This window comes from Xyrauchen texanus, unplaced genomic scaffold (genome assembly GCF_025860055.1).
Source record: "Xyrauchen texanus isolate HMW12.3.18 unplaced genomic scaffold, RBS_HiC_50CHRs HiC_scaffold_1047, whole genome shotgun sequence".
Taxonomy (NCBI): domain Eukaryota; kingdom Metazoa; phylum Chordata; class Actinopteri; order Cypriniformes; family Catostomidae; genus Xyrauchen; species Xyrauchen texanus.
The window spans coordinates 1-12,893 of record NW_026265374.1 but is presented as its reverse complement, the minus strand read 5'-3'; the positions used below and the strand labels follow the sequence as shown (position 1 = coordinate 12,893).

General features: G+C 40.9%; 1 protein-coding gene across 1 annotated transcript; it reads right to left on the bottom strand.

Annotated features, from left to right (window-relative positions):
- Window positions 1–3,865: 3,865 nt before the first annotated feature.
- Window positions 3,866–12,790, bottom strand: LOC127641550 (long-chain-fatty-acid--CoA ligase 1-like; the record flags this gene model as incomplete). Its single annotated transcript, XM_052124572.1, has 10 exons — window positions 3,866–4,310; window positions 5,997–6,068; window positions 6,223–6,324; window positions 6,403–6,546; window positions 9,178–9,294; window positions 9,430–9,518; window positions 9,603–9,675; window positions 9,792–9,887; window positions 10,270–10,404; window positions 12,656–12,790. Coding segments are annotated over 10 exons (1,104 nt in total), but the record flags the coding sequence as incomplete, so codon positions are not given.
- Window positions 12,791–12,893: the final 103 nt, after the last annotated feature.

Below are 12,893 nucleotides of genomic sequence, written 5' to 3'. Positions count from 1 at the left end.
ACCACAACCATAACTGTTAAATCAGCTGAAATGCTACTATCCTGCAGAGTCAGACTGCAGCTTATTCAGGCCAAGAGACAAAATAAATGAAAATGACTATTTGACAGACATATAAAGAGGCCAACCAGAGCTTGTGTTGTTTATTCGTGCTGTTCAGGGGCAGGTAAATCTGAAATCGATGATACCACACAATAACAGACTGCGGAAAAATACTCTAAAGATGCATTTCAATAAGATTATATCTGACGAAACCGCATATGTATGCGCACAAAGTGTTCCCAACTGTCGCCAATGGTGACTAGATTTGACATTTTTGTTGCAATTTATTATTTGATTGCTTTTGCAACCACCAGAAAACATGTGTATAGATTTAAGGTACGGGAATTGGTGGCAGAGGACGAATCTCAGTTGCTTCCACGACTGAGAACGTCAATCCGCGCAATTCTAGCGCATGTTGAAGGCTTCATGCTAATCTCGGCGGCATCAACGCACTACTCACCACGTGCTTCACCGAGAGCGAGAACCACATTATAGCGACCACGACGAGGTTAACCCAACGTCACTCTACCCACCCTAGCAACCGGGCCAATTGGTTGCTTAGGAAGCCTGACCTGTGACTCCAGATGTGGTAGTCAGTGACTTTACTTGCTAAGCAACCCAGACCCCTAATGTGAATTTTCAAATTTTCTGATCGGGCGTTTATTTTCTTTTAAAGCCGTACGTAAACGGAAAACTATATAAATCCCGTTTTAGCGGAGCAGTTGATTGACAGGAAGATTTACGCTTGGGGAGTCAAAAAATCTATCGTATAAGCCAATCCACTGTCATGCATATGCCATTATAATGGATGCTACGACCCCTGAATTTAGTACTTATAAAATGAAAACAATTATGATGGACAAAAATAGACCATAAACTAAAGTTTACAACTCAGTCCATCAGAGTGAAGGAAACATATACTAATATGTAGAATGAACTAAGATTAATAAGTATTGTTCATTGTTAGTTCATGTTTACTAATGAAGGTAACTAATGATAACAAATACATATCACAGTCCCGTCACTCTGTCAGTTTGGGCTGGGTCGCGAGCTGTCTTCATGTTTGTGCTGAGGTTCAGTCACTTCGGTAAGGTGTCGGGTGTGCGCGTGGCCGTTTTGTGAGGCCAATTTGATACAGATAATGACGTCACAACGAATCAAAATCACATCAACATATAACTAACAATGCTGAATGCGATCACCAAAGAAGCGTGATTAATATTTCACATCTAATACCGCACGCGGGGCGCAGACTACACTTGTTTAACTATCAGATGAAAATGATTTGCTGTAAAAAACTAAACAAAAAAAACTCTTTCTCAGAGCAAGATAAAAGTCAGTGTGTTAAGTGTTTGGGAAATATTAAAACGTACAGAATATTGCCCGTTCTGTCTGTTGTATGTATTTGAGCTCACGTCGCCATATTTTGCGCATGCGCATTGATCGAGCGGTAATGACGCAACTACACGCGTATTCTCTTTTCAAAAGGGAGGTAGTAGAAATAAAATAGCTTCATATATATATATATATATATATATATATCTTTTTACTAATTTTATATTTTCCCCTTTCCAATATTTTAGTTTTAAATGCGTGCAATTAATTTTTTATGTTGTGAATGTTAACATTAGTTCATGCTTTACGATCTTAAAAATAAACAATTTTACTTTTTCTTTTTATCAATTTAATTAACCAAGCTTAATGCTTGAAAAACATGTTTATTTTTAGGTTATAATGATAGCTAATACATTTACTAATGTTAACAATTAGAGCCTTATTGCAAAGTGTTACCAGCATATTACATTATTCAAATGATATTATAGCTTTATTCAACTTTATACTGTATATTTTATTATGTATTGTGTTTTGTACAATGTGCAAAAAACAAAAATGGTACTATTTGCTAATTTCGTGTGACACCAAAGGAACTCCTTGTACAAATAATCTGGTTTTGTTACATCGATTGAATGCAAATCAAATTTACAAATAAATGTATGCAATCAATGCCATTCATGCACATCTCAGCTTTTCTGAAAACATAAAGCCAAACCAAGCAAAACATTTCAAACAACCTCGCCAAACTTCCTCAAACACAAATCATATTTAATATCAATCATGTACATCTCTTACATGGAAAATTTACATTTAGCATAGATCTTTGAAAAGTATGCACCATAGAGAACATCTTGAATTTGAGCATTTTCAAACATTCCTCAAACACAAAGAAACTTCAAAACAATGAAAGGTCAGCTATAGTGGGTTATTTTACACAAATATTCCCTTTTCAACAAGAATACTTGTATTAGAGACAACAGCTGATTAAAGAACGGAGTTTTGCTCACAACACACACACACACACACACACACACACACACACACACACACACACGTATGACTTTTTCTTATCTACAGTTCATATCATAAAAGAGCAAATGCTTGAATAAAACAACATAATATTACTGTGAATATGAAGAACCAAATATTAATGAAATAATATGGACACACGTGGAAACCCATTTTCTTAAATGCAGATAATTGCAGAATAGTAATAGGAGACATGTCGTACCTCTTTAATATTACACTTTAGAAATATGTCATATTATCTGAGCCTTCACATCAACAAAAGTTAAGCACTCGTCTTAATTTAAAGCCAACAAATGGTAAAGATGACAAGAGCAGTTGTCTATAGTACACAAATACTTTATGAAGATGTATTTATGTATGTACACACTTCAGAATGGATTTACTGGTCTGTGTTTCACATCAACAATGGCTGTTTTTCCACAAAATATATATATCTTTTTTTTAACCATTTCGCTCCTGATAAAAAGGTGTCCAGGAAGGTAAATATTTGAGCAAATTAACCTAACCAGAAAAAATCCTGAGAAAAAAAAATGTCTCACTTTCCATCTAGTGGCGACTGTGTATTTCCCCTTCATGTGGATTATGAGCTGAAGTGATATTAGCTTTGTTTGGTGAAATGATTCACGTATGCTGCGTTTTCCTCCCTCATAAATGCCACTCAAACACAGTAGATTTCCATTAATATGGCACATTATTTTTCCCTGAGATTAAAATATTCCGCAAACACACACACATACAATAATGGACCATTTTATGGTCACAAACGTTTTAAAAATGGAGGTTTATGATGCATGTTGGTAAGTTTGGCTTATATACACATCACTCAATGTTAACCCTCAACCGCATTAGGTTGTTATTGAGGTCTTTGTTTGGTATTATCTTCCTGGATATTTGGCTTATTCCCTATTCTTTAAATAGTTAAAGGGACGGTACACCCAAAAATGAAATTCTCTCATCATTTACTCACCCTCATGCCATCCCAGATGTGTATGACTTTGTCTTCTCCAGAACACAAATGATGATTTTCAGAAGAATATCTCAGCTCAAGTATACAGGGGCCAGAACTTTGAAGCTCCAAAAAGCATATAAAAGCAGCATAAAAGTAACCCATAAAACTTCAGTGTTTAATCCATGTCTTCAGAAGTGATATGATAGGTGTGGGTGAGAAACAGATCAATATTTCAGTCTTTTTTTACTATAGGTCTTCACTTTCACTTTCATCTTTTGTTTTTGTCGATTCGCATTCTTCGTCCAAGTTGCCACCTACTGGACAGGGAGCATTTATAGGAAAAAAGGGCTTGAATATTGACCTGTTTGTTACCCACACCTATCATATTGCTTCTGAAGATATGGATTTAACCACCGGAGTCGTGGTGATTACTTTTATGCTGCCTTTATGTGCTTTTTTGTACTTCAAAGTTTTGGCCCCTGTATACTTGAGCTGAGATATTCTTCTGAAAATCTTCGTTTGTGTTCAGCAGAAGACAAAGTCATACACATCTGGGATGGGATTATTTTTGGGACAACTATGCTTTCAAAGGCAACACATTCTCCCTGAGGCGGAATATTTAAAGCTCATTATAACCGAGAAATTAACTTTCAAGTAACAGAACTGATCTACGCTATACTGTATAATGCTTTTCTAAAAGATATGGAAGGCACAAAAACTGATGCCAAGTCAGTTGACAACAAGCTCTTTAGAAGTCTTTGGGTGAGTGTCCTGATCTTGAAGTTCAGTCAGAAAATCCAGATCTGAAATAATGTGTTTACATTTTGATGGTGGAGTAAAGTTCATCGATTTGTGCCCTAAAGTGGTTCCTAAGTTCAGCACGTTTGGCTTTGAAGGTGGGTGTCAGGAGGCCGTTTTGGATGGAGAACATCTGAGTGTACAGAACAATGTCCTTGACCTGAAAGAGAAGATGATGGAAAAACATCCGTATGTATGAGGAGACAAAATGTTACTTTTTGTTTTTTTTCTTATTTTTTCTTATTTGACATTATATATCTCTGGGTGTAAATAAGGTGGTTCTGAACAACTGCTTTTGTTTAGTTACCAATCATGTCAACTGTATTTGAGAAAAGTTTTGTGCTGATACGACAAAGCAATCAGAAGTTATAGCACTACAAAAATAATTGATCATGGTGTTCAAAAGCTTCTCCAAACCAAGTTTATTATCATAAACTAAAACGAAAATGTAAAAAAAATAAATAAAATAAACATAATTGGAAAAAACTGAAACAAAAGAAAATTTTCATGGCTCTGGAAAAAAACAAAACAAAAAACAAGCGATAGGTTTTTAAACCCGCTTTCATCTTAACATGAAGAGGCCACTAGATGGCGATAGCACTAGCATATGCGCTCTTATCCTCATTACATTAGCATAAACAGAGCGGGAGTTAATCACTACAGCACATGGAGAGAAGCAAAGCAGCTAGAAACTAGGGTGACCAGAAGTTGGTCCCCTAATTGGTTTTATGAGGTGTGTCCTGTCATTTCTCAAAAAATGTTTAGAATGTTCCAGTTTCAGCTGTTAGACTCACTGATTTAATTTTTTCTTTGAAATTAAACATCCTCAATGTCCTTCGTGGTATCGTGTATGGATATAGATTAGATTGCAGGAAAGGGAAGATATTGTATGATTTGACGATACTTTCATTCTAGTTTTGCAGAAATCCGCTCAGAATCTGGTTACCATGACAACGGCTCATGCACTTGGCGCTCTTTGCTGCTCTCTGTCATCATGCAACGCAAATTAGAAATGCCCAAATGAAAATACATGATCAATAAGCTGAAAGAAGCAGATCTATTTACGTGAAAATGTTTTGAAAAATGTAAACGTTTTGCTGTCACTCTAAATGTTCACTTTCCCATGGCCGCAGTGTTAAATAAGAGATTGCTTGTCGTACAGCTGTATTTTAAATTTTTTTACGGTACAAGCAATTAAATGTGGAAATGCGGAAATGTATTTTAACTTTTATAGTTCCAATGTTGCAGATATTGAATTTGTACATTTTACAAATATCTCAAATGTGGTTAAAATCATATAAAACTATATATAATAAAATAACATTTTGCATAAATAACATTCACTCACAAACACACACACACGCACGCTCACGCACGCATGCATGCTCACGCACGCTCCCACACGCACGCACGCTCGTTTGCAGAGCATGCAGACATGATTTTAGTCATGAGATTTCATAGAATGAGTTTCATTCTGTGCCATTTGTGTCATCATTGAATCTGTGTCATGTATGTGGCGCCATCTCCTGGTGGCCATATGTAACATTGTTCTTTGTGTGGATTATCTAATGAACTCTGCATCCGATTACCTTGTGTGTGGGCTTGTTTTAAAGATAATCACCTCCTCTAAATAATGGTATGTGATCATTTATGTTCCGTTTATTTTTTCCTGAAGTTATAAGTGAAAAGGCAGCATATAAGCAATACCAACGTAATTGTCATTGACATATACTTAGCTATTAGTCACTATGTTTTTGTCTGTGAGGCTGGTTGTATTCTACTCTTTAAGAGCTTTCCAACAACATATGACAACTGGCTATTTGACGAGATTGATGTTAACTCTTACCTGTTCAAAAGACTTGAGTCCACTTTCTTTACCCAATTTTAAAATGTCCTCCAAAATGGCATTCTTTACATTCTGAAAACATAAATGAGAACATACACCTCTATTTTAATTTATACTGCAACTCATCAAACTGTGAGAAATAAACGAAAACAAAAGAAATACCAGTTTCGTCTCATTTCAGCATAAGAATATCAATGAAAAGAGTTGATGCAAGATCTGTCGTTACCTTATTTTTACACAGTTCTTCATAGGTCCCCTCTATACCCCTCTTCTTGGCCCAGGCGGGGAGGAAGTCTGGGTCAGGAACTATGATGGCAACCAGACACGCCTTGTCAGAGAAAGAAAACCGTATCAGTGTATGCCTCAATCTCTTTATCGGAGCAATGTTTTCTCTCTTATTGCTCACCTGTAGACTGTCTCCATGAACGAAAGTCTGAGCTACAGCTTCACTCCTGATGTAAATGTTCTCAATCTTCTCAGGAGCGATGTATTCTCCCTGAGCCAGCTTAAAAATGTGCTTCTTACGGTCCACGATCTTCAGAGAGCCATTCTGCGCAGAGAAAGGACGAAGCAACAAGAAATATTTAAAAACTGTCCAAATTTGTGGAGACATTGAATGTCTCATTTCTTTTAATTAAATGTTTTTTCAGTACCCACTTAGCGCTCTTGCCACCTGTGACCTCACACAGCATAGCTCACCTATGTGACTTGTTTTTTTGTCTTCTTTTTTGCATAGCCGAATTTCAAACATGCTACTAAGATGGACAGAAAACATGGACAAGTTCTTGAAAAGGAAAAACGTTGACGATGGTTAGCCTATATGGGATAGTGGTGTGCAGGGCTGGACTGGTAATCTGGCATACCGGGCATTTTTCCGGTGGGCCGACACACTTTGAGGGCGACCAGGGGCGGAATGGCCATCGGTAGAACTGGGACTAAGCTGAAATGAGCCGCCGCATTATGCAAAGCGGGCCACAAAACGGCATCACGATATGCCGAAGGGGGCAGCGACCCCCGGGTGGTGTGCCGTAGAATTTTTTAGTCGTTAAAAAGTGTGCCATAAGAGAAAAAAGGTTGGGAAACACTGGTATAAACCATGTAAATGTACTGAATGTTATATGGCCCAAAATATATGAATTAACAGATTTTTTTTTTATATTTGACACCAAAAGGTGTCTATCCTTCTGCCTTAAAAAGCTGCACCCTCATTTTGTCCTTGGCCCATATTGAAAACCTATCAAAATAACCTATATCCTACTATAAAAACATACTGTAAATTTCAGACCTCAAAAATGAATTCCCAATGCAATACAAGCATTTATTGAAACCAAGCTGCAAAAACGCCTCGTTCTCTACTTCCATGACAACCCTACGTCATTTGGGGGATCATTAATTCATGACTGCCTCTACAGCTCAAAAACATTAACACCTACTTAAAACCTTCTCACCCTTGGCCCGTCCACTGGTGCTTCAGTTCGTAAACAGAGGAAAACTACTGTGGCCTCACTATTCCTTAACACCACAGAGGACCCATCTGGACCATTTTCAATTATGTTGCATTTAAACATGCACGTTAAAACTGACAGACATATTTGACTGCTTGATACATATCTCGTGCCACTTTTAAAAGATGCAGTGTCAAGTTACAACTCTGAAGAGGAGAATCCACTCTCTCACCATCTGTTGTTGGTGTATGAAAACACACTGGATGGACATCTTTGACCATTTAGAAGCATTTCCGGCGATGTGCATTTCAGTGCAGGATGACACTGTAAACTAGATGTGAATAACCTTTCGACCTTTGAACGCATGTCATGTGTCATGACTGTTTGATAGTTTATGGTGCTGACCCCCTTTTTACATCGGGCACATCTGTTGACGCAACGCGGTGCAACGGCTTGAGGCGGTCTACACCGGGCGCATCGACACAAACTTTCGAAACCATTTAGTTGTTGTTGGCAGTAATGTCGCCAGCACATGCAGTGCAAAATGGAATGGGACATCACTTTAATGTTGACGCGATGTGCCGCCACGGCGCTACCATGTTAAGACAGCATCACTGATTATAATGGGCTCCATTGCTTTTGACACGACTCTCATCCGGTGTCGTCAGGGTGCGAGTGTTTACAGTTTTGCTTGAGATGAATGGTTTAATATATATTCAGATGAAATGTGTCGGATGTGCGTTATGTGTAACCCCTTAATTGTTTTCTAATGTTGTGGAGCTTATTTATTCTCTTGAGATTGAGCTTCAAAAATGGCTCCACGATTTTAGCCAATCATAACAGTGAGCCTGTACGTTGAAGTTTTAAAGAGGCACTTATGCCAAAACCGAGCGTTTCAGACAGAGGGCCAGAGACAGGGTGGAAAATGATTATATATTACTAAATTATGACTGTTTTAAATGCAAAAAAATACAAATAACCATTAACAGTGGACCTCAGTGAAGATAATAAAACTAATATTTATATATATAAAATGACCCCAAGACTACAGAAGAGTTAAAGGAATATTTTGGTTCAATAAAATTTAATTTGTGGCATAATGATGATTACCACGAAAAATGATTTCAACTCAAAAAATCAAGGTTATATAGAGGCACTTACAGTGGAAGTGAATGGGGCAATTTAAAAAAAATCACCATTTCAAAATTAAAGCCACAAAATGTAAACAATGTGTGTTTACATGATTTTAGCGTGATAAAATCGATAACTAACCTTTTGTGTAAAGTTATAGCCAATTTTACAACTTCGATGCAATGACGGTGTAATGTCAACAAACCCTAAAACCCCAAAATGACTGTAAAAATTTAATTTAAACAACTTTACAGCTCAAATAATATGAGTTTAAACAGAAGAATGAAAGCGAGTGCATTTATATAATTATAACCTTCACATTTCTGCATTTAAACCCTCCAAAATTTGGCCACATTGACTTCCATTGCAAGTGCCTCACTGTAACCTCCATTTTTGCTTTTTGTTTTTAAAGAAAAGGACGTAGGAGTCAAAATGAACTTGAATTGAACCCGGAATATTCTTTAAGCAGGTTGGAATGTAATGCATACCACCTTTTTTATGCATCATTGTTACAAAGGAACAGATAATTTAAAATAGTTCCTAAATTGAACCAAATTGTTTTTTTTTTTAATAGTGTTGATTTTATTAAGAGTCACCGGTCTTACCGGCAGCCACCTGCCGATGTCTCCTGTATGAGCCCAGCCATCTTTATCAAGAGCTTCCTGTGTCTTCTCTGGATCCTTCAGATAACCCTTAAAAACATTAGGACCCCGCACACACACCTAACAAAAACAAATAACAGAGCCAGTCAAATGTGCGAAAGACCACATACATGTAAACATGAGGCTTATAACACTCACACACGCACATGCACACACACACACACACATACGCACGCACGCAACGCACACACACACCTCTCCCTCTCCGTTAGAGGCATAGTAGTTCATCTCTCCCACATCCACTAGCTTGATGTCATTACAGGGTAGAGGAGCGCCAACATGACCTGCAATGAAACAAACATGGTGAAACAATTGACATAAACAAGTTTGTGTCAGTGCACGTGTGTGTGTGTGTGTGTGTGTGTTACCTGCTGTCCAGTCTCCTGGTACTGTAACTGTGCTGCCCGCAGTGCATTCTGTCTGTCCGTAACCTTCATAAAACTGAAAGGAGAACGTATTCACTTCAACAGTATCAGTGCATGTGTGTATAATTGACAGAATCTTCCTTATAGTTAAAGTGTAATCGTTCGAATCTTCTCTAAGTGACAGTCTCTCACCTGACAGCCCAGTGCAGCTCTTAGGAAGGTGAGAACAGGTGCTGAAATGGGTGCAGCTCCAGTGAGCATCAGCCGAACGCGACCTCCAACACTGGCCTGAAGAGGGCAGCAGAGACACATTTAACATCCATGAGAGGACATATTTTTGAAACTGAAACAGAATTGAATTAAAGTGGGACTTGATTTTATCCATTGGGATCTGATCGTATAATGTCAAGTAAAACATGTTAGAGACTATGATCTTATTCGTTCATTTTTTTGACTAGAAAATCATGAAGCAATCCAGAACTGATTTCATAATGAAAATGGTATAATAACATTATACAATATATATTTTATATAATTAGATATAATAACGCATTAAATTGACAGCACTAGTTTCTGATTTTAGATTGACAGCATAAAACGTGATACAAGAAAAGACAGTAAACTACTTCAATATTTGACACTTTAAAGTGATAATAATCAGAGACATCACCTGGACTTTCTTGAAGATGATTTTGTCCCACACACTGTCTCTTCTCATGATTCCCCTCATCATTTCTGCCTCTTTCCTCCTGAACGCAAACTCCAAAACCCATCTCTTCAGACGACCGTTGGCCTGTCCGTAGATCTGCAACAGTTTTTACTACATTACTACCAAACTACAGACTCTAAAAGAAAACAAACAATACAAGAGGAAAAACAGATTTGATGTCAAAAGTTCACAGTTGATTGTGCAATGGTAATATTCATAATAAAGCTCACTCGTACTCTCACTCGCGCACTCACTCTCAGTCGCACTCTCAGTCGCACTCTCAGTCTCAGTCGCACTCGCAGTCTCAGTCGCACTCTCAGTCGCAGTCTCAGTCGCACTCTCAGTCGCAGTCGCAGTCGCACTCTCAGTCGCACTCTCAGTCGCACTCTCAGTCGCACTCTCAGTCTCAGTCGCACTCTGTCGCACTCGCAAACTCTGTCGCACTCGCAGTCTCAGCCGCACTCTCAGCCGCACTCTCAGTCGCACTCGCAGTCGCACTCGCAGTCTCAGTCGCACTCGCAGTCTCAGTCGCACTCGCAGTCTCAGTCGCACTCTCAGTCGCAGTCTCAGTCGCACTCGCAGTCTCAGTCGCACTCTCAGTCGCACTCTCAGTCGCAGTCTCAGTCGCACTCGCAGTCGCACTCGCAGTCGCACTCGCACTCTGTCGCACTCGCAAACTCTGTCGCACTCGCAAACTCTGTCGCACTCGCAGTCTCAGTCGCAGTCTCAGTCGCACTCGCAGTCTCAGTCGCACTCTGTCGCACTCGCAAACTCTGTCGCACTCGCAGTCTCAGTCGCAGTCTCAGCCGCACTCGCAGTCTGTCGCAGTCTCAGTCGCACTCGCAGTCTCAGTCGCACTCTCAGTCGCAGTCGCACTCGCAGTCTCAGTCGCACTCGCAGTCGCACTCGCACTCTCAGTCGCACTCTCAGTTGCACTCGCACTCTCAGTCTCAGTCGCACTCGCACTCTCAGTCACACTCTCAGTCTAAGTCGCACTCTCAGTCGCGCTCTCAGTCGCACTTGCAGTCTCAGTCGCACTCGCAGTCTCAGTCGCACTCGCAGTCTCAGTCGCAGTCGCACTCGCAGTCTCAGTCGCAGTCGCACTCGCACTCTCAGTCACACTCTCAGTCTAAGTCGCACTCTCAGTCGCGCTCTCAGTCGCACTCGCACTCTCAGTCGCACTCTCAGTCTCAGTCGCACTCGCACTCTCAGTCGCACTCGCAGTCGCACTCGCACTCGCAGTCGCAGTCGCACTCGCAGTCGCACTCGCACTCGCACTCACACTCGCACTCGCAATCGCAGTCTCAGTCGCAGTCGCAGTCTCAGTCGCACTCTGTCGCACTCGCAAACTCTGTCGCACTCGCAGTCTCAGTCGCAGTCTCAGTCGCACTCGCAGTCTCAGTCGCACTCGCAAACTCTGTCGCACTCGCAGTCTCAGTCGCAGTCTCAGCCGCACTCTCAGTCGCACTCGCAGTCTGTCGCAGTCTCAGTCGCACTCGCAGTCTCAGTCGCAGTCTCAGCCGCACTCGCACTCGCAGTCTGTCGCAGTCTCAGTCGCACTCGCAGTCGCACTCGCAGTCTCAGTCGCACTCTCAGTCGCACTCTCAGTCGCACTCTCAGTCGCACTCTCAGTCACACTCTCAGTCTAAGTCGCACTCTCAGTCACACTCTCAGTCTAAGTCGCACTCTCAGTCGCGCTCGCACTCTCAGTCGCGCTCACACTCTCAGTCGCGCTCTCAGTCGCGCTCGCACTCTCAGTCGCACTCGCACTCTCAGTCGCACTCTCAGTCGCGCTCGCACTCTCAGTCGCGCTCGCACTCTCAGTCTCAGTCGCACTCTCAGTCGCACTCGCACTCTCAGTCGCACTCGCACTCTCAGTCGCGCTCACACTCTCAGTCGCGCTCTCAGTCGCACTCGCACTCTCAGTCGCACTCGCACTCTCAGTCGCACTCTCAGTCGCACTCTCAGTCGCGTCGCACTCTCAGTCTCAGTCGCACTCTCAGTCGCACTCGCACTCTCAGTCGCAGTCGCACTCTCAGTCGCAGTCGCACTCTCAGTCTCAGTCGCAGTCTCAGTCTCAGTCTCAGTCGCACTCCCAGTCACAATCGCACTCTCAGTCGCACTCTCAGTTGCACTCTCAGTCGCACTCTCAGTCGTACTCGCACTCACTCACAGTGAAATAACACAAATGGAAGTATGGTAATTATGTAGCGACCAAAAAAATACCATATTGTGTATTTGAGCTTTTCAAAGTAGCCACTTTTTGTCTGTTAAAGGTCATGAGAAACAAATTAATTCAAGACTGTCCAGAGTTTTGACTGTTAGTGTGTAAAATGCTTTTGCCGACCTTATCATACATGCGGTTCAGCAAACGAGGAACGACGGGGAATATGGTGGGCTTCAAAGTTGTGAGGTCGTCCATCAAAGCCCGAATGTCACCCTGGAAGTATCCGATACGTGCGCCGTGTAACAGAGTCACGCCCTGAGGAGGAGAAAACACATTGTATTGCATGCATTTTGTTTTGAAACCACTTTCCTTGCAAAAAAAACAGACCTTGTTACTACAAATCAAACCTGCAGTCCAC